Consider the following 23,495-nt stretch of genomic DNA (forward strand, 5'->3'; position numbering starts at 1 on the left):
TATCGCCTGTAATCCTGCTAATCCTCTCAGGTGTGGCGTTACTCACAGGAAGGTAGCTTATTGGTGATGGGGAATCAAGGCCAGGGCATTTATTAAACATCCACCGGGGGACATGTGCGAGCAGAGTAAATTTAAACCATATAAAACTGCACCTTTTAGCTTATTTGTACTTTATACAGCGTTTGCATTGCTATTTGTTACCGTAGTCTTTCAAGGGAAGTAGAAGTAGAAGGATCCCATCTTGAATCATGCCCTTGGCACTTCGTAGTTCCTCTGAGCCCTTGGGCATTGTTGGAAATGTCAGAAGCGAAGACCAGGAGACTTGGAAGTATCTTCAGCAGGATTCTTTATTGAGAACACATGCTGTTATTATCTGCAGTCATCAAGTCTAACTACGGCAATAATACATTGTAGTTTATATGTTAGAGGGCAGTACATAGAAATGGAGACAAAGCACTATTATTTTCATGTTATCACTGTGAAGCTGCTTTGATACAATCTGTATTGTAAAAAGCGCTATATAAATAAAGGTGACTTGACTTGACTTGACCTGGGTGGCGACCTTAAATAAAGCATGCAAATGAAGTGTACAGCAATCGCCACCCGCCCATTTCACCAGTCCTAATCCAATCAATATAACTATACAAAGAAAAATCCACACCTAGAGATTTGCATTCACACTAACTCAGGTATATAGGAAGATGAACAATGGTCACCGATTCCAAAGAATGTGAAAGGGGCACCAAGAATCGTTAAAGACAAAAAAGTTGATAGTCTCAGTAACCTGGTCAATTTGACTTACAATGAAAGGGATAGGACTGGCAGAGATATTTTGACTTTCAAATAAACTATGCATGTAGAGAAAAAACATTCTTAAATTTGTAATCCCACAGCACTAAATCTCCATTTACTCTGGACTCGGATTTCCTCAATTTTTGGTTATTTAAGACAAAGACAAAACAGAAGTCGAAGGTTGGCAACTGGCTGTAATAGGTGAAGTTCAACCTTTAAAGATTTGTATTATTTATTAGTCAATATTGTATATTTAATTGTTCATGCTTAATTTTCATTTAGATGATTTTTTACATCTAAAACTTTAAACTTAATATTTAAAAACACAAATAATTTAATAACGCTGGTAACAGTTATCTTTAGTAAATTTCAAAATGCATTTTTTTTGCTACACATTTTAATGTTGTGGTACCTTAATTTACTTTTAGCATTATAAACAATTGTTTATAGTGTTTTAATTTATTCAGATTTTATTCAGAGTTATGTATAAGCCATGAACCAAAGCAATAATTTGTTTATTAGTTTGAGAGCACAGGGAGACTGAGGCCCCATTCACACTACTGCATTTAGTTTAGAAACGGAGAATTAAAACGAATATGATCTCCGTCCACACCAGCGTTTTAGCTGCGTCTTAGAACTGATCTCCGTCCACATTAAAACGACTGAAAACGCGGATCACGTCACCATTCACCTACACTGGGCATGCGCGTGCCGGTGTAAACAGGAAACAGATTGACTATTCCTCAGATTTCGCTGAGGTTGATAAGTGCCGATCTGGACATTCAAAAGTTTTCGCACCATTCTTCAGGAACTACAACTTCATTGATAAAATTATCCCACCATGCGCTGGTTCTTGCCGGCTTAACCCAAAACCGACGGTCCATGTACGGTCGATACCGCCGCTGCACACGGGAACTGTCACAGATCGCTGGAATAATAGCTTGCCTCCGGCGCATGTAGGCAGTTATAGCATTGTGAAATGCAGAATTTACTTGCACTAACGTAACTGGTAGTCCAGGCTGTTGTTGTGCGTTTTCTTCCATTGTATGACATCCAATCAGAGAGCCGAGCGTGAGCCTCTGCGTCATCGTTTCTAAAGTCCTCCGTTTTGACCCGTCTACACTAAAACGCCCTCCGGAGATTCAAAACGCAAAACGGGGTCGGCAGCGTTTCTAAACTTCTCCGTTTTAGGTCTTCGTTTTTGCCGTTTTAGTGTGGACGGGAGGTGCAAACGTAGCAAAAGGTCTGCGTTTCTAAACTAAAACGTAGTAGTGTGGATGGGGCCTGACTCTATTACGTCATTCACAGTGCTTTATAGGAGTGACCGGGTGGCGGGTGCTAAAGAGTTGTCAGGACAATTGTCAGGAACTGCTCATCTCAATTCTCTTATTGGTGGAGATTTCCTTGCAGACTCATGGGTAATGTAGTTTTTCACCAAGAATTGATAATGCAGGCTGATGGCTTCAACAAAAACACATACCAAGATAGACATCATCTATCATAATCGTGTAGTAGCGCATTATATTTTGGATCATTACACAAACATAGACAAGTTTGTTTATTCCGCCTCTTTCATGAAGGAAGGATAATTTATGAAAATGTTATTTGTTATCACTAAATATAATACAGTGTAGTGTGTGGCCGGTTTAAAATGTATTTGATTGACTCACTGCAGCAATGCTATGACGATTTTCAGATTGGGCACAAGAGTGGAAAATGCCAAAATTTGTGGTCATGATGAGTGAAACATCTGACTGGGGCAGATGGTTAGAATGGTTAGACTGGTTAGAGAGTCAGACTAGTAACCCGAAGGTTGTGGGTTCGATTCTCAATACCGGCAGGAAGTGATTGAGGTGATCAAGGCACCTGACCCCGTAATCACTCCCAGTGCGCCACAGCAAAATGACTGCCCACTGTTCCGGGAGTGTGAGTCCACGGTTTGCAGTGTGTGCATGTTCACTACTCGCTCCTCCTGTGTGTGCACTAACTTGGATAGGTTGAATGCAGAGGACAAATTCTGAGTATGGATTACCATACTTGGCCTTCAAGTCATGGCGCAAATGTCGCCCATGGTTGGAGTGGCCAATGTGGTTCTATGTCAGGAGAGATTACACAACTCGTGCCATATGGAAGTCTTCGCTGAAGTTTAGTTGACTAATCAAATGGCCCTCATTAAACTTGATAAAATGAACATGGTTCCTTAATGAATAAATATGAGAGCAGTGCGTTATTGAATTACAACAATAAGGATATTTCAGTTCACACAGTTACTGGGCATTTTCTAACGCATTCTCATCCTTTGGCGTCATATGTGACGCCATATGACAAAACGGCGAAATACTACACACATGGCACCCTTTATCGTCAATATAACACGCACTGTGATGGGTAGGTTTAGGTGTGGGGTAGGGTCTGCGTCTCATATTCACGCTAAAGGATGCCAGTCAACTTTATGACGCCTTGGGTTCGCGTGTTCTATTCACGCTAAAGGGTGCCATGTGCGTATTATTTCGCCGTTTTGTCATATGGCGTCACATATGCCGCCAAAGGATGAGAATGGACTCGCATTTTCAGTTGTGTAGGTTTAAAGCATCTAGAAATGGATCTTGTATTTGTTAGTGCTAAAGCATTTTCATGTGTCACATGAGCTGGTTGTGTGTGTGTGTGTTTGCATGTAACGTGCTGTCAATTACATTGCTGCTGCAACCTTTCATGCCTGTGCGCTTTGACCACAAGAACATCTGCATCCTTTCTGAAACTCACGTCAGAGACAGAGTGGGAGAAACCCGCAGTGTTAAACAGACACACATGACGGGTCTATGTTAAATGCATGTTAGAAAACTTGTATTTACATATGGACAGCTTGCTTATGCCACGTATGCTTAATCCACACTAATTTTAATTTATAAAAGTAGCTTTATGTGCATACATGTTGTGTTGACGTGCATGGACACTCTTTAAAATCACACAGACAAACAGAAAGGTTGATTAAAGCAGTTTATTGATGAGGGTTGTCATTACACTGATGAGTCCATCAAAACAAGAAAATATGCTGCTTAGATCTACCATCATTATGTACACAAAAGTGCTTTCATCTCTATTTGTGCTCAGTAGCAATAAGGTATAGAGATACTACAGCACACTATGGAAGCAGACATGCACATGAATTAGCTAATGCTAATTGTCCAAAACTATGTTCTGCTAACATCTTGAAGATTCCTGTTTATTGAAAGTTATTTTCCTTTTTTATTGCAGTGCAGTGAAAAGAATGACTAACAATCACAATCTATGATGCACAAACCTACAGAGAGTTGTGCAGAAATATCATTCTCTAAGCCTAAATTACAGCAAAAAATTCCTGTCATCATTTACTTACCCTCATGTTGTTCCAAACCCTTATGACTTTCTTTCTTCCATGAAACACATAAGGAGAAAGTTGACACAGCTCTAGTCCACACAATGAAAGTAAATGTGGGAACTAGGAGCTGTCAAGCTCCAAAACCAACAAAAAGCATCAAAAGAGTAATTCCGTTACTTACTTAACATCTTGCTTGACCCCCATGGTCACCATTCACTTTTACTGTATGGAAAAGAGCAGCTTAGACATGTTGGAAAAACTTCTTCTGTGGAACACAGAGGAAATTTGAAGGTTTTTTAGGGGGTGGGGGTGGTTGGTGAACTATCCCTTTAAGAGCATGATAATAGCACCAATACAAACATGACAACATCACGTCTTCTGCATCTGTTAAATTAATTCTTAGATTTGAACACCACACGCTGTCATGCTTTATGCATATGTCTCTGTATGTCAGCGAAACAATGTTTGCTGCTCAGATTAAGCAGATGCTGTGGTCTTTCATGCAAAGGCAACAAAATCTTTTGATTCAGTGTAATCATGTACAGCATTACTTTGGTTGACCTGGATGACAGTATAATGTAATACCAGATAACAGTGATTTCAGTTGAAACATCCAGACCACAAGCATTCAAAAAACATAATGGAATAAACATCACTGAAGTTGCTGGTTTTGCAACCATTCGGTCATCTTCTGATTAAGGAATATAAGGAATAAATAATTTATTTAAAAAAAATGAATGGAAAATAACAACCTAGTATTAATTCCTCTGGAAACAATCATCTAACTATGAAAATTGTAAACCAATGTATTTTGAGGCAACATGGTCATAGTTTGGCCATCTTTTGATTCTGGTGAGGGCTTTAGCTGATGACTCTTGATGTTTTATTTTTCACAAGAATTGTATATCATTGTCACATTCCAAGATGATCATAGGGGATCCGACATAAGATTTCTCACCTAACAGTACAGTCTGTAATAGCTGAAACAGCACCATGCTGAAATTATAAATTAGCTCTGGGCCTAAAATCAATGTTGTATTGGATGTTATGGTTATGAGCTTAGTTTTGTTGCAGTACAAACCACTGTGTTGATCTGTGGAGTCTTCTTCTAGATCAGCTTAGTGCCAAGAAAATTCTTCAGTCCTGAAAGGGAAGACTGGACGGATGTTTTGTGATAAGACTCCATTGGTGGCTATCACTGATTATGGCAGCAGGTTTCTTACAGACATGGAAATGAGGAAGCGCATGCTCCGCATATGACAGGTTTAGCAAAACTGAGTCTGGCCTGTGTGAAATTAGCATTGCCCTTGGTTTTCTATCGCACAGAATACTGTTCATTAATCCCCAGCCAAGAAGTAGGAGGTGCCGACCAGATGGGTATTTTTACATTGCTTCAGTTATATACAGCTTTCTGCATTTATCACTTTGACACTAATTTGCTTGAGCCCATCTGTGATGTGTCGTTCCTATTTTCTGGTGCTCTTAGTAAAAAAAAAAAAATGACACTGTCTATGAAATAAAAATAAAACATTTCCTAAATGATCAAATATACTGGCAACGTATAAACGTAAAGCACTCATTTTAAGGACACATTTAAATAATGTTTTATTTACAGCCAAGAAATGCACCCAGAAGTATTGTGGAATTTTAAAATATTTAATATTTAAAAAGGTGCATCTTTGCAGATTGACCTTTGATGCTACATACAGTTATTTTGCAGATCATCAACAATGACATACAATGGCCAAACAGAGTGCATCTTAGTAATGACTGGATCAAAGCAGATCCACATTGGGCTGATGTTTTTAGTCCTGAGTCCGTTTAATTGACTGCTGGTGTTTGGTACGGTATTGGTTCAGTGTATGACCTGATATTATTCAAGAGTGTATGGGGACAGATTTGATTGGCATACTTCTTAATGTAAAGACTCGTTCCTGTGTGATAACTTCAGGTGTGGCGAGCCATTTCACAATTTCAGTATTGCAGAATCCGCTAAAATAGTGAATGTATCGCTTTCCTGAAATAATGTCCCTGATGATTGTTGAAGGCCTAAGCCTTTTGTTTTACCTATTCACAAATCCTTATTTATGACACATGCAAACTTGAGTTTGGATTTTCATAATACAAATGACCTTTTTGTATTACAAAGGTAATTCCATCCAGCCTCACATGTAAAGAAACTGAAGTTTCTAGTAGCTTGCATTATTACTACAGTTTCTACAATTTTGAGCATTTAAAATGCCAACATTTCGGTTTTAAAGCACTAAATCTTTCTGCTCTATACATATATGTTGACGTAATGTTTTTTTACACATTGAAAATCTTCACATGTTTGTGTTTTATGAATGAAGGCATTGTATCAAAGCCGTGCCCATTTTTCCTATCAGTCCTCTTGTGTTGCCATTTCCCTTTTTAGTTGACACATATACCTGAATTACATTTGTAGTTTGACCACCGAATGTGGCATCGATCTAAAATCCACTTGATAAAACTACGATTTTTGCAAACTATCATGGTCTAGAAAAAATACTGGTTGTACAGAACTAGTTCAGTCAACTCTTTCCTACAATAAGGAAACACATCAAGATGGAGGCTGTTTATGCCTCTGTGGTCAGTGTGACAAAAGTAGTCATTATGCAGTCCAAACAGTGAGGTTAAACCAAGAGCAAACACACATCAGGTCCCTTTCCTTTTGTGTTCCTTCGCTTTGCACAGCATGCTGCTGCATCTTCACAGGATGTCGGGAATCGACGAGGATTAACAGTTTATGTAAGATACAAACTGCAGGGTTTGTTGTCCCTTCTCTGACAACTGTTGGTGGGAGCTAAATAATGCTGGTCTCCAAGTCACCAACTGAGCTGAAATTAATAAGAGCATTTGGGTGAAAGAAAAGAGGATGGATCCTGTTTTGAGAAATCGGGGCATTCTGTCACTTCGGTTGGCTTCGGATGGTTTCTCCGAGAGAGAAAAAGACGCTCACAAGCACACACAGATAATCACAGATGAATTACCTACGGGAGGCACTAGGACCTAGACAAACGATCCCTGAGAGAGTCAATGGGGGCCAGCTGGCAGACACAGATTTCTAGCCCTGATCGGGGCAGCTGCAGCCAGACTGCAGACATGACATGCATTTCAGTGAACCGGTGCAAGAGCCCCCCCCCCCCCCCCATACCCCTCCTCACCCCGGCAGACGCTCGGTACGCACAGAGTCCGACCCCTGCATAAAAGCTGCTGCCTGCATGGACAGATGCACAGTTCCCTGAAAGAACCAATCCCAACCCCCAAACCCTAACCTTATCCCCCTTTTGTCCATAGTCCAAACAGTTCAGGCACACATTGACACACACACACACAAACACCTGCACGCAGGGCCGATGCAGAGCTGCCTTTAAATCACATGTGTGTCTTAACGTCTGTGGCAATGGCAAGGTGATGAAAGTGCTATTACCTAATTAACAATTGGATATCAATTATATGTCTGCAGTGATTTCCTCTGCAAGGTTACTGATGCTTTACTGTAAGTGCTGCATGTTTTAATAAATGGTTTCAGTCATCATTTCCTGTCAGTGGACCTTTATATTTGTGCACATTGAAACGTCTGGTGGAAATCGTTTTTGAATTAATAATGATTAAGAGTTTACATTATGAACAGTCTGTTACAGTGCTGTTATTAAAGGGCTTGTTCATTTATCACCATTTACTTACCTTTTTGTCTCTGTGGAACACAAAAGAAGATATTTTGAAGAATGTTTCTGTGTTTTTTCTTCACACAATGAAAGTCAATGGTGTCCAGTGTTGTTGTGGTCCCCATTGACCATGGACGTATAAACAAAAACAGTTGACACATTCTTTCAAATATCTTCTTTTGTGTTTCGTAAAGAAAGTAAGTCATATAGGCGAGTAAATTATGACAACATTTACATTTTTGGGTGAATTGCCCCTTTAAATCAATACTGGTTTTGCTTCTAACTGCTGCCCATCAGATACTTGGAGAAAGTAGTTTTTAGTTTAAAACATTTATCGAAACAGCTGGTAAATCTTAGTCCTCTGTCTCTAAGAAATACACCCAGCTTCCTCTGAAGTATTGAACAAGATCCGAACGTCTTACTCTCTTGAACAGCTCTGCAAAGCCCTGTGTGTCTGTTAGCTAAACCAACTAGATGTGACATGCTTGGAAAGTAAAGCAATAGCACTTACGGGATTCATTGAGAAAAATAAAAACATGGAAAAAGGATTTGTCCAAGTACAATATGGACAAAATATTTTAGAATTGGCAGCTATGCAGGCATGACCACATTACAAAGGGCTCAACTTCAGTAGGTGAACACTAGGTCTGAAATACTGGGCACAAGCAAGTCCCCAGAAATCATTTCATTCACCTCTGGAGTGCAGTAATCTGGGAAGTCAAAATGGGATCCTGAGTTGGCATGAAATGCTTCAAAGTCCTTGTCCAGAGCAGAGCAGTCCATGGGCATACTGTTAGAAATGATATGCAAGAGTTCCTCGTCCAGTTCCTCATCTGAACAGGCTGATGACACCAAAGAGGAGGAGCTGGTTGAGGTCGGTGTGGAGGATCTTCCAGATGTCGACCCTTGTGGCTCGCTCATCGTGGAATCCGGGGGAGCCTGGCACTCACTGTCTGAGGAGAGACTCTGGATGCTGCTGGTTTGAGAGATGGGCACTTTCACTCTGAGCTCAGGAACTGGTTGCTGGTCCTCAGAGGGAACGGTGGCCTGCTGGTGAAGGACAAAGTGACTTGATGGGTTGTGATCGTCTTGCAGAGTCACTGGACTTTCTAAGTTTACATCCATCGTGTCGTCATCGCTCATGCTCTCGCTGTAGCTCTTGTATTTATTGCCATTGAAGTTAATTTTATGCTTTGTAGAAACAGGTTTGATCTTTAGCCCTTTGCAGGAGAGCCCACTAGATCTTCCTGAATGGGGCTTGCTGGATTTCATAGGCAACTTCTCGCCAAGTTTCACAGGGGTAGAGCACTTGCTCTTTTTCCTGGGCCGGTACTTATAGTCAGGATAGTCAGCCATGTGCTTTAGGCGCAATCTTTCGGCCTCTTTGATGAAGGGTATCTTCTCATAATCGGGCAGTTGTTTCCAGCGCTTTCCGAGGCGCTTTGAAATCTCAGCATTGTGCATGTCAGGCCACTGTTCCATAATCTTCCGTCTCTCAATCTGGGACCAGACCATAAAAGCATTCATTGGTCTTTTGATGTGCCCTGTTGGAGTTTTGCACCAGTTGGGATCTTTGTTAGAAGGTACGTGTCCAAACACCTCAGCATCGTCTTCTGCGGCTAGTCCCACAAACACCTCTCTGGTAGAATTGCTGTCCATGACTGACAAGTATTTGTGGGTTCTTTGCTGAACCATGATGCAGTGATGAGATCTATTCAGTAGGTTCCCTAGAGTCATCCATGCCAGGACACTCTAAGATGCAGCAACTCATCAATTCCTGCTTTTATCCTGAAATAAATACAGACATGTCTTCAGTGACCTCTTATAAACTTAATTTGTTAAATACAAACTTTCATTTTTCCAAGACAACAGTTTTAAAAATGTAATGTTTTTATAGTATTTGTTGATAATGACATAAGTATTTAAATGTCATTTGAATCAATTGCATACGAGATTCTACATGTGTGTGTATTATTAATATATATAATAAATTAAAGTAAATGTCTGTGTGTGTGTGTGTGTGTGTGTGTGTATATTACACATACAAACAATAATTCTTAAAATATGATTAAAATGTTGTACTTACTATAGAAATGAAGACAGCTTCTGCTTACTATGCACAATCACTTGCTCTCCTCACATAAGCATCTCCTCTGCTGTAGCAGTTGTGGTGGAAGTAAAAAAAAATATCTCCAGCTCCTGCCTGCTGTTTTATCACTCTGTCCTGCATGTGGACCCTCTCTCTCAGACGCTCTCTATCCTCTCAGTCACTCTCCCTATCCTTGTCTCCGTTTCTCCTCCCTGCTCCCTCTTTGTAGAGACACCCCCCCTCCTCCTCGTCTGCTGTTTTATAAACCCACACTGTAAACAGCTCAACCTTACCAGACACAGTCTCCTCCCCTTCCACCCACCGCTCTCTGTCGTGGTGCGTGTGTTTGTGTGCATGTGGGTGTGTGAGTGTCAAGGATGGGGGGGGGTGAAAGTTTCCATGCAGTGAGGCACAGCTACAGTGCAGCGGATGGAAAGAGAGAGAAAGAGATGCTAACTGAAGAGGTGTTAAATGCTACAAGCAAAAACTTAAATTAGGACAAGACCTTCAAGGCAGTCTGGCACATGTAGAGTCATGTATTCATGAGTCTGTGTGATGTATTTCTCGATTTTCATAACTGAAAGTAGCACACTTGCAGGCATGCCTTCAGTGTAGCCATTTTTATGTGTATTTTAGGTATCTGACACAATCCATGCACTTCTTTTTAAATGAACACCAATATTTTTGGTTCAAATGTATGTGAATATGTAAGTGAAAGTGTTAATTTTAAATTCTGTAACAATCATTTACTCCGCCTTTTTACGTTTTATTTTTGGACGTTTAACATTATTTACATAATTATTATTAAGAAGAAGAATTTTTTCTTTTTTACATATCAGTTTTCTATGTAATAGACCTCATTTAACAGCAGAGCCATCTTTGATTTTCAACGGGAATGAAAGCAAGGCTGTGAGGGACATGCATCTCTTCAGTGGGTTGTACTGTTATTTAATGTGTTTTTGGATTGTTCTGCTGGAAAAAACACTGCAAAAATGTCTTTCCAAGAAATTTCAATAGACAAAAAAACACGAGCTGTGAAAAATTATAAGTGATCTAGGAGCTTTATACAACTTTTACAGTGGATGCCATTGAAAGTAAGTCTATCCCTCAGTGCAGCGCATGACAAGGTTTTATGGGCGATAGAAATATCTAAAAATAAAATATCTAAAAATAAATACATTGTTACTCATCTATTACACACAAGCCACAAGCACAACAACAATATATAATAAAAGTGTTTTACAGGTGCACGCATTAGGCTTCCCCTGCCTGCTACTGCTTCTGATTGCTTTTAGACGGAAAAGCTGCCCGTAACTGCTGGTCTAGGATCAGTTTTCTACGTAATAATAGAATATTGGCAACTGATCCAGTGCTTATCTGTGTTTGCGCTCTGAAAAGGTTTATATTTACAACACATTTTTGCAGCATTGAGCAATGTAGCAATGTAATAACTGGCATATTGAAAGATTCATTGTGTAGTCAGCTTCATTGATTATAACACAACTTTGTGAGATCGGAATAAACTAAAATCAGTGACAGCTTTTTAGTGATTATAAATGGAGTAGTGGTAGCCTATTTTGATTTTCTGTTACAATTAACAGTGGTTAGATGCTTTAATTACAAATAATTAATTGGGAGCGTTTAGACTGGGATGTATAGGTTTTTGTTAAGCGGCCTAGCTTTCATGGAAATTTCATGGACATACTGAAAGGATTTTAATATTAACCATTTATTGGTTATCGACCATAACATGAAAATAATTATCAGCTTAACAATATCACACAGAATTTTAATATTTGCACATATCTAGTCAAAACTATTCATTTTACAACATAGTGTGCCACACTACAGAACGTCAACCCTTGCAACTCATGAAGTATTTTACGCAAACTGGCTTTTTTTTACTATATAAAAGATAAACATGTATCATCACTAAAATGTCATGGATAGATGCTTGTGATAAATTGATGGCTGAATGGACATGGACAAAGAGATAAATTATCTGCAATCTATATTTTTATAATCTTGGACAATGATGCAGTGGGCACTGTCTTTTTCTAGTGGCTTCACACATCAATTTCTTCTGTAAAGTAAAATGTTAATGAAGGAGCATGGGGAATTCAGAACATCTAATAAGCCTGCCTTTAGAATCTGAACATTAAACAAGAAGATCTGAAAGCATATGTGACTGTCCTGGTATGTCATCATTACATCTTTTCACAAAATTGACGATTAAAATGAACTATCATCATCTGAATAGATACAGCCACTAATGCTTCAGTGAAATATGTCAGCCGATCCATATGGTCAGCGTCACTGCATCAATAAGCCGTTGCATCAATACACACTGAAATGGCCCAAAACAGTTAATTAAAGCAGACTGTCACTAAACTGCCAATAATGGTAATATAAATTTAGTAATCAATGAGGGCAATCGTCAGAACCGGAGGGCTGAAGTGCAAGCTTGCATTTCTCTGGTTATTTCCATATAATGGGCAACTGTCCAAAATCTTGTCTGCCAAATTATATATTCCCATATAGTCATGCATCAGTCGACTCATGTAATTCTGATATAGGTGTACGAGCCAGGTTTTTTCGTTCTCATCGTATTCTCTGAATAAGCAAAAAAAAATAAAAAAATCGAATCCAATTACAAATATGTTTGCCGGGCCTATTGTGTCAAGTTCATAGTGAACATCAGTCCATTGAGACCTCTTAACAGTGTCAATATGTCCTCCAGCACTTAACGTAATGATCTGGACCATGTCACTGTGTGTCAGACATATTCGTTTGACAAATAAAACTGATATTAGCCCAAACGATGGGGATGGGGATGGGGATGGGGGGGGGGGGGGTTTAAACGAAAAAAGACAACAACACTATCAACCACCGACCTAGTTCAGGCCCTGGCCAAATCCCTGGCCAGACCTAGACACCTCATCTAATTACGGAACGGGCAGAAAGGGGAGGATTGGACCCCCTGAGCAGGATGGGTGTCTGTCTGGCTGATAAGGACAGGGCCTCCTCCTCTTCCGTACCCGTCCTGAGCGAGCGAGCGTTAGAGCGGGACACAGATAGATCATCTTTCAGGGATTAGTGGGCAGAAGGAGGAGGGCACCGCTTGATCTCACTGCTGCTCCAGTTTCTGAAAAAGAGGGAGCAGTGATGCCACCGCAATGCTGAATGAACCTGGAGGACTCATGCTGGAGCACCTCATAACATTCCTTTTGCATTCTTTGTTTTTAAAGCTGTTTATTTTGCCTAATCTTTCAGCCCCTGTGGTAGATGACATGTAAACTGGTTGCTTCAGAAATCATTATAATATGCTCAATAATTTCTTATCATCATCAATGTTGAAAACAGTTGGGCTTCTGCTTAATATGTTTTTATAGACATGTTTTTTTAAACCATTTTTTTACTTCCAGATTTTTTTGAATGGAACGTTCACAAGAACAAAATTTATAATAAAAAAAAAATTACGATGTAAAAGTCATTTATTCAGTCACTTCTCACTTTTGATCAATATGATGAATCCCAGCTAAATCATTTCAGGTACACTTTTTTAAAGGTTTCCTTGTTACAGTGTAATTATACATTTAAGTATTGAGTAATATTAATTAACAAAATGTACTTACTTTAGGGTTAGAGTTTGGTTTAGGGTTAGTTTCATGTAATAATGCATAATTTACTGTTATTACTACAGTAACTACATGTGACAAATGATACTTTAAAAGTATAATTATTTACTTATATAATTATATACATTTTGTTAAATATATGCACTATATTCATCACATTTATTTTATTTTTTTCACTAAACCTGTTTTTTATTATTTAATGTGTTTTAATAAATCTGTAATAATTTTTATTACAGCCACCATTTGATTGTTTATATTTCAATGATTAAAAGCTAGATGCAATTTAAATGTTACAGTATATGCAACTTGTATTTACATATATATATATATATACCTTCCTTGTGTTGGTCCTAGTTAAACGGTTTCTCCATTGTACAGCTGTGCTTGTGTATTTGTTGATCTTGTTGTATGTGGACATCTGCAGTGGACATGCTGTGGTGCATGAAGGCCAGATATGAAATTGATATAAAAAAGGCTTTTTAGAGTAACTCTATAGTTGAACACTATTGACACATAAGCATCCTCCTCCATGGTCAGTGGTGGTCCTGCAGTGGGTGTAAGTGGGTGTTTTTCTGTTTGTTTTGGGGCTTGAGAGATTACGCATTACATCCTTGCTTGCACTGGCAGACACAAGTCAGAGATTTTAGCCTGTCTAACCCCATCCTCCTTTTCCTGTGCTGGTAACCTTTGGTCTTTTTCAGACAGAAGCAAGAGAAATGAACGTGAACTCCTAATCTCCCAGTCTACAACCCCTGACCCGTTTGAGACTTCTCCCCTGCCCCCCTCGGTCATCCGTTTCTGAGAATAGAAACTCAGTCTGAACTCGAACAGAGATGACAGATTAGTGCGGAGTGTATAAATCTAATCTCCCTAGAGGAGAAAAGATGAATATTCCTGATTGCCCCAAAACCCAAATCAAATCAAACTGTTATATCATACAACCACACTCATACATCAGTTCCTCGTCTAGTTTTGGCTGATTTATTGTATAGAGTCTATTTAAACAGTCATAATCTGTGATGCATTCAGACAATTCTTAAGTCTTGTTTCTTTCTAAGCTGCTTTGATAACTCTATTTACAAAATGGCTGTTGTGGATGCAATTCCATTATGGAGCCACTATGTTGTGTAACATCACCAGATGGTGAATGTAAACATTAATCGACAGCTTGTAGCTTTGGAAACTCAGTAAGACATGTTCCATCTACACAACAACAGTTGTTGTGAAGATATCAGGGATGGAGATGTTCAGCACAATTCTGCTTTGTATATTGTAATCATCTGAAAGTGGAGGGTCAACAGAGAGATCCTTGCTCTACTACTGCTCCCCCTGTTCTGTCCAATCACAGCCCAGGATTCTGAGGGTCAAACCTCTCCCGAGGGGTCAGTGACTAAGTGGGGCGATAGAATGAGATAAATAAAGGGGATCCGGACTGTGTGCAGTGGCAGTGACAGGCTAGGACCTTAAAAGGTTGCATCTGAGCACTTTAGAGAATCACGTCTCCCCCATGACCTCTCAACCATCGTAGCCCACCCTTGCTCTTTCCTTATTCATAGTAGAGAGGGTCTATTAGTATTGTACCACTGTTATTAAGAACTAAGAATCACACGTAAACATCCACATTAGTACACTTTTTGGTTGTCTGATAAACATGAATAGCTACATTATGTTACTCCAGACTCAAAATAAGTAAAGAAGGTGTAAAAGTATTTACTTTTGAATTTATTCATTATGCTCCCGCTCTTGTTTAAGGATACATGGGTCTGATGTCAAAGGCCCATAGATATTTATAGCTTAAGTTATTATTTATTATTAGATATTTGTCAAGTAGCCAGCAATTGTCAATTAGAAAGATTTTAATGGATGCAGACATTTGCAAACAATCAAACATTACTTTTATTAATAATAATTGCCAAATATACCGTGCATCTCACTGTAAAAAAAGTTGCTGCCTTAAAAAAGTACAATAAACTTGTACTTAATTAAATTACATTAAACTGACTTAAAATGAATTGAATTTTATATAACTTATACCTTATTTTGATGTGTTAGAGCAATGTAAAAATGTATGTTGTTGACTTATTGATCATATAATTTTTTACAGTGTACTGTACACCTGTACATGTTGCTTCAAAATAACCAAGTATACAAGTCTAGCCAGTAGCATTGAATAGAGTATAGCATTTTCCAAAGCACTTAGTTGTTGGGGGTTTCAGTCTAGGGTCCAATTCTCACTTTTCAGTAACTGTTAATTACGCTTGTTAATAGTTTGTAAGGTAGTTGTTAGGTTTAGGTATTGGGTAGGATTAAGGGGTGTAAAATAAGGCATTAATATGTCCTTTATAAGTACTAATAAAAACCCAATATCCTAGTAATATGCTAATAAGCAACTAGTTAATTGTGTTACCTGTTTTCTTTTTATTTCTGTACTGTTCTTTTTTTCTTTTCTTTTTTTTGCTACGCTTTGAATTAATGGCAAAAAGCAAAAGATAAAGGTAAGATAAAGGTATAAAGTACCCTCCCCCCCCCCCACTCCACTGCTACATGCATTTCTCCATCTATTTCACCTTGGTCAATTTTGACAGTTGGTAAAAATGAGAAACCAAGAAGAAATGGAGGTCGATGACGGGTGAAAGGAATATGAATATGTAGAGTTTACATAGTGTCCCTAACAAATCACAAGGCTGGCTTTGACATTGTCAGATGAGGGCAAACCATAGAAACAGGGCTTTGGAGTGAAGGGCAGGACAGGGTACATGCTGTTCTGCTATGATCCAAACTCCCTAACTCTATCATTATGAGCATAACACTCCTGACATTTAAGTTATCCTCCTCTGTCTGGGTCCCAGGCACTGAAACTCCACATGTTCTGGCACCTCTTTGCTTCGAGACGATCTTTTGTGTATACGTTTTTATCCCCATTTTCTTCTTTTGATATATTTTCAAGACAAACCATTTTCTCAGGGAGTAAACATAATGGAAACAAGTTAATCAAAACATCTGACAAGATTTAAGGATTATGTCGACTGATGTAACTCACCGGTTCACTTGACTAGCACAGAGAAAAATGTTTCTCATGGCCAATAAGATTTTCTTTTGAGCGCAACTCCATGACATCTGTCTGTACGTAGCCAATGAAAATAATCTGTGTAATATCAGCAGGAAATTTGTTTTTCCCTAGGAACAATCTGTTCCAGATGAACAACATGCTGCGGGACACAAGCTGTACTTTTTATTGAATTAGATTGTGTAAAAGACTAAAATCTTACATTGTTTCTGAGGCAGCATCCTAAAGCATCTCCCCTCTCTTAAATGGGCTCTTCATCATTGTTTCAATCACCGTTGCACTTCCCAAGGATATAAGCAGAGAGCAAATGAGGCTACATCTCTCTCCAAGCCTTATTAATAAATCTGCCTGGTCCCTGGCAGACACTCTTTGACGAAGGATAAAACAGTCTCTTACAACTCAAAAGACACTTATGTTCTAGAAGATTTTGGAGTATCACAGTCATAAATCTGAAGACGAATACAGATTACAATTTTGTGAATTATTTATGCTTTAGTTATTCATTGTTAGGCAAAGAGCATATATGTATATATATATATTCAACCCTGCTTCTGGGGACTCACTGTGCTGAAGTATTTAGGCCACGTCCACACGAAGCCCGTGCGTTCCCTATCCGATCTTTTTTTTTCCTCGTTCTAAAAAAAAATTCCGTAAACACGGTGTCGCCTCAAGAAATATCTGCGTACACACGAAACCACTGAAACCGACTGAAAACGGTGTAGTATACATGCCAGACCAGTACGAGACGATGTAATTCGACTTGCGCATAAACCTTGCGCGCTGTATACAATAATATACAGTAATATTAGGCACAGTAGCGTCTTTTCTTTTCTTTTCTTTTTTACCAAGAACTTTATTGAACAATATGAAAAACTATAAATGGTACAAAATAGGGATGAGTCACGATAGTCGATTAGTTAGCAGACGCATAAAGCTTGCCACAAAGAACCGGCAAATAGCCAAATCATTATGAATGTGTCAAATATAGCAAGGAGAAATTTTAATTGTTTATTAATAAACTAGTGTTTTGTGTGACGATGCTGACTCGCCACCTTCGCAGTATTGTGAAGGTGCCTATAGAGAGAAATGCACACTTCATATGGATTATTAGAGTTGTCTGTTTCTTTTCGTTTTGAATTGTTTTGTTTAAAAGTAGGCATTTCAAGCTTAGATATATTTCTAAATTTATGTTCATTTATGAGACAAGCTCCAGTTCTCGTGCGATACAAGTTATGCCGCGTCGGCGCCTCCATGTCCTGATTATAGGCTATTGTCTGCTATATTTCCAGGCAATTTGTTAATGAAACATTGATTAAAATTAAGATACAATTTATACAAAACGAAATTCACTTTAAAGAAAGGCTTTATACAAAACAAAACTTAATGAAGTGGTCAAAATGATGTGTCTCGATATTGCGCATCTTACTCACGCTGTTCACTTTTCATATAGGGCCTAATCAACATATATGAAATGGAAAAAATATCATTAAAACATAAATTTGAAACTAACTTTTCTTTAATGGCTACAACATATAGGCCTACAGTACAGAGAAATTTAATGTCGGAGCGAACGCCGTGTCACTGGTGAGCATGAGGGGGCAGAGGTGCGTTTTTTGAATAATAATCAAATAATTCCCAGCGATCGTTGAATAGTATGTTTGCTTGACATGCCCATCTCTACAAAATACGAAAAGTCTTAATCAGACAAAATACAAGCATCATAGCATAAGAACGAAATATAAATAAATAAAATAAAAATACATTAAAGTAGTCCTAAATAATAAATAAATAAATAAATAAATAAATAAATAAATAAATAAATAAATAAATAAATAAATAAAAGAGGCTCAGTAGCTTCTGAAGCATGAACTCAAGCAAGTAGTCGCAGTTGTTGCTGTTATGGCTACTGATTTAGCGTGTCTGACTAGTCGACACGTGGGGTGATGACATCATCGTTTCACAAAATATACGGATTGGCCGTACAGTACACACGAAATCGCAAGGGCGTCATTTTCAGATTTATCCACTTTGGGACCCGGTTTCAAAAAATAGCGGTTTCACTCTCCCAAAACGCCGGGTCTGTGTGGACGAAACGCCAATACGATAAAAAATGTATAGGCCTACGTATACAGCGAAACGCGTCTTCGTGTGGACGGGCCCTTAGTTTCAACCCTAATCAAACACACCTGAACCAGCTAATCAAGCTTGTCAGAGTCGCCTGAAAATATACATTTGGATAATTTTGTTCAAATGCAGGTTGCAATATTACCATTATTTTGTGTATATAAACAACACAAGCATTCTGCTCAAGCATGCCTGAAGTTATTCAACTTTAAACTATTGTATTATTTGAAACAATCATAGGTTTTCTAGATTTTTCTTCTTAAAAAAATATTGTCATTGCATTAATATCTTGCAGATATGCCTTTTTTTCTCACCATAATTTATTTTATTTTATTGCTTCACTTTGAAATAATGAGGAAAGGCATGTTTATCTAGAATGTAAAGAAGAAAGACAAAAGCAAGATTAAACAATTATATTCTTTCTAGATGTTTGTCAGATGTCAGTGCATTGATAATATCTTGTGGAAATATTTTTTTTTTGTCAAAAGTTTAATTTTCATTGTGCGGATTTTATTGCGTATTTGTTATTGACAAAATTAAATCAACCTTCATTAACGGATATTTTAGTCTTTTTATTTTGCATAATTCCTAGTAAATCGGGTGCAAAAACAACACAGACAGTGTGTGCCAATACATTGCTTTATCAGTGGACACATCATTCTGAGTGATATTTTTGTTTTTTGTCTTTATGTCGTCAGAAGACTAGTGATTTTGTGTTGTTAACACCTTTTCTCCTTTCTTTAGCTATTGGTTTTTGTCAGTGTCAACCTTTTTCTCGGTTGCAGTTAACACGTGAGGTGACAATCTTGCACCAATTCCTCCCTGCCTGCAAGGCAGCCTGTACCAATAGCATTATAATATTTTGATAATGGAAGTGGGGTGAAGTCAGCCCTGCGGGACACTCTGCACCTGTATTGCTTCACGCTCATGATCTCTCTCCAGACTGAGCTACGCCACGGTTCCCAGCCTGCCTACAGGAGAGCCTCAGCTTGCAACCTTTCTGCTGATGTGTGACATCTGGTTCTTTACGGGAATGTTTAATCCGCTAAAGACTCTTCCGTGCCACAGCCTCCGGCGCAGTGTAAATGCTGAGCATCAAATTAGTGGATAGCATTTGGAAAGCTGATGGTAGAAAGCTGATTTTCTCTTGTCCTTTTCTGCATAACAGTTTCTATTTTCTAAAAAATATGTATAAAATATATAGTAGATTAACTTTAAGTCTTCCATAGTAAATACATCAATGTACACAATTTATTTTTTGCCTCAAATGCTGTCAGTAGAGCGTAAGCTGTATTTAACCCTCAACATTTCTTTAAAATGCAAAGGATGATAGATTTGATGAGATTAACATAGTTTATTTATGGGGTTATACAGTACATTAAATCCATAAAAAGAAAATGCACTATATTTATAAAATGGTAATGAAACATGCATAGTTCCTGTAACCTCTACCAAAACTCATGTGTCTCATTTATTCTGGATAGGTGCCTTTCATTTTACAGTTCCTCTGGGTTCATCTGTATCTCAGCACATTAAAATCCTGCTCCAGCCTCTAGCCTTGACAGCCCTGACAGCAAAATCACAGTCTCCCCCATCAGACACCATTACATGGGAAAGGGCAGTCACGGGGGGGGAAAGAGAGGCAATTTACAGCTGTTTAAATGCAAGACACAGTCCCGGCTCTGGGACTTTCTTACTCTGACTTCTTCAGAAAGGAGCCATTGATCTGCTGCAGACAGACAGCATGCTCAGACTGGGCTATAAGTAAGTAGAAAGGGGTAATGATGATAACCTCAGACTGAGAGTGATGAGCATAGAAGAGAACGAGCGATCACCTTATTTGAACCCGTGGGGACAGGCAGAGAGGACCATGCCGAGATCCTGTAGGCTGTGAATCACATGGATAACTTTGACGAAGGTGGTTCAATATGTGTTGCCTAACATCCAATTTTGGGGCTTGGTGATGTAATTTTTGTGATCCTGGTCAGATATACAGATAGTCCCGTCCCCAAACTCATGCTATTGGTTGAGCCAGTGTGGCTGCAACGGACTGGTCAGGAAAGTTTAAAAGGACCACAGTTTTTATTCTCTTCTGGAAAATCATCCTATGAATTGTCTCTACACATTAACAGAAGTATTTTTACCAAAAATCGCTATTAGTCATTACTATCATTTTAGTACTATCTCTCCGCTTGTCTGTGTTTGCACATTCAGTCTGTATGGTTGCAATTTTTCAATGGCTCATTTTTCATTGCTTTTTATATTGTTAAGCCAGTAGGTATCAGCAAGTGTGACTATTGAGTCAGTGAATGATTAAGTCAGTGAATCATTTTGTTCAAAACATTGATTCTTCATTCCAGAATGAAACTAATGGCCGTCTTAATGAGTAAATCATTAAAATCATTCATTCTACTAATTTGTTTAAAACACTGATTTATTCAGTGTAAAGGGGATTTATTCAAATAAAGGGGTGGTGATGGCGCAGTGGATAAGACACATGCCTTTGGTGTGAGAGACCCGGGTTCGAATCCACTGTGATACACCAATGTGTCCCTGAGCAAGACACTTAACCCCTAGTTATTCCAGAGGCGTGCGATCTCTGACATATAGCAATTGTAAGCCGCTTTGGATAAAAGCGTCAGCTAAATGAATAAATGTAAATGTAAAATTCATGAATTAAACAAGTTACTGTGTTTATGAGTGAGTCATTGAATCATTCATTCAACTGATTCACTCATTCAGCTTGAGTAGGGAGTCAGTGAATCAACTGATTAATTAAAAAACACTGCTTCATTGATGAAGTGCGAGTCATTAAATCATTCATTCAACTGATTCAGGTTTATATGAGAGTTATAGAATCATTTACTCTACTCATTCAACTTTGAGTGAGTCACTGAATCAATCAAAAACTAAATAAATCACAGATTCATTCAGCAACAACGCTCTTGCTTGTGTGTGATTGCTTAAATATCTCACCATTTGAAATGGTCACATTAACAAAATTTTGCAGGCAAAAAAACTCAATTGTCCTTTGTCAATAGTGTAGCGATGTATGAAGCACAGCTCACACAAAAGTAATTTTCAATCCAAGAATCTTTGTGTTGGCGAACGTGGCGAATTCGCATGACCAACTGAACCCGTTAAAAAAGTCGGCATAATAAATTTAATATCTTTTAACAGTTTAAGAGGACCTCATGTGCGTTCAGATTCTACAGAAATTTATGGAGCTTTCTGCAGGTGCTGATTCTATGTGGCCAAATGTATCAAAACCTTGATCTCACTACTAGAACTAGGAGTCATTGTTTGACACAAGGATCTCACATGTGCCATCAAGGTGATGTACTGGTTAATTTTAGAATTCCATAAAACAGCCTGTTAAGGTTTCATAAGCCTGGACTCCCACATTGAAAGCAAACGCACCAAGCCAGCTGCGTATATTAACATCAACATTAAGAACCACAGCCCAGAACAGCTGATGTAAGATAGGGAGAAACATCTTCTCCTTTTTATATCTGCCAGCCTTCACTCGTTTAACCTGCTCAATTTAATGCCAGGTGCACAGAAATTATTAGATGGGCTGTCTATTGAACAGTGATTTATTAGGCCCTCAGACATGGAAAACCCAATTAATGGACATACAATATAAGTGCCAGACAGAGTGCTATGAAATCCTTTCAAATCTTCCGCAATCATGAAATTAATTTGACTTGCTTTGACATGTGTATCTCTAAATACCTGCAGTATACACCCTAATCTCAACGGCTATCTCCAGGGAACTGCATATTAATTTCATGGATATAATGCTAATTTACTGGGGAGTGGAAGGGGGGCAGGTGACTGGGAGAGGAGGCGAGGATAGATACAAAAATGGCCATGTCTAATCCTTCATCCTTTTATCTGATAGCCAAATTATTTAGGCGCTGTTTCTCTGTATGCGTATTTTTACAACCATTACAGCAAGACAAAAATAGCGTATTATCATTGCTTCCAAGCTGTGCAGGCTTAGGATTTACACACTGTAGATTCACGCTTTGCACTTTATTGTGATCATCAATTTCTGTAAGTATGTTGGGCCTAGAGACAAAATGATGAAAGCGAGAACCACTATCTAGAGCACTTTACTCACAGTTATCTTGAAATGCACGCATACAAAAAGAATTGTAAGAGATTATCCATCAGTGTTTGCCCCGTTAGGAAACAGACTGCCTTTCTGCATCTCCTGGAGTCAGCTTGTTTGAGCTTATTAATGAATTCAGAACCGTCAAGCAACAAACCAAAGTGGACGGTTCTGACAACTGGCAGCCGTGGCGTCTTCAGAGCTTGCTGGCATGTGCCGGGACAGCTCTTTGATGCCACTATTGTAAACATCTGTTTGGTCTCATGAGAGACTGATGTTCAGCGTGGGTACCCCTGCAGAGGAATTAACTGTTCCTGCCTATTGTTTTCTCGGAAACAGAGCATTAATTATTTATCGGCGCTTCTATTGAAAGTATTTGATGTGCCACCCAATTTTAATAATAGAAAAGTACAAAATATGGACTGATAGTTCACCCAAAATTAAAATTCTGTCATCATTTACTCACCCTCACAACGTTCCAAACCAGTATGACTTTATTCATTCTGTGAAAAGAAGATATTTTGAAAAATGCCAAGAATTTTGGACCCCAGTGACTTCCATTGTAAAGGCAAAAACATTGAGACATTTCACAAAGTATCTTATTTTATATTCCACAGAAAA

General features: G+C 38.5%; 2 protein-coding genes across 3 annotated transcripts in view; one reads left to right on the plus strand and one right to left on the minus strand.

The window, feature by feature from the left end:
- pnp4a (purine nucleoside phosphorylase 4a) overlaps positions 1–23,495 on the plus strand; it is a 98,228-nt gene that overhangs the window by 34,044 nt on the left and 40,689 nt on the right. The gene's annotated exons all lie outside the window — the stretch shown is intronic.
- Positions 5,788–10,202, minus strand: sox12 (SRY-box transcription factor 12). Of its 2 annotated transcripts, none has more exons than XM_077203418.1 (2): positions 9,926–10,202; positions 5,788–9,627 (listed from the first exon to the last, which is right to left on the minus strand). In XM_077203418.1, exon 2 carries the CDS (start codon positions 9,574–9,576, stop codon positions 8,467–8,469), a length of 1,110 nt encoding a protein of 369 aa, XP_077059533.1. In that variant the 5' UTR covers positions 9,577–9,627; positions 9,926–10,202; the 3' UTR covers positions 5,788–8,466. The 2 variants fall into 2 exon arrangements, with proteins under 2 accessions (XP_077059533.1, XP_077059534.1); XM_077203419.1 differs by having other exon boundaries at positions 9,954–10,161.

This window comes from Siphateles boraxobius, unplaced genomic scaffold (assembly GCF_051911475.1).
Source record: "Siphateles boraxobius isolate OS27281-9 unplaced genomic scaffold, OSU_SipBor_1 5, whole genome shotgun sequence".
Lineage (NCBI taxonomy): Eukaryota > Metazoa > Chordata > Actinopteri > Cypriniformes > Leuciscidae > Siphateles > Siphateles boraxobius.

What these genes read in the sequence shown, in the direction of transcription:
- sox12 (XM_077203418.1), bottom strand. Translation starts at nt 9,576, where the DNA reads ATGACTCTAGGGAACCTACTGAATAGATCTCATCACTGCATCATGGTT.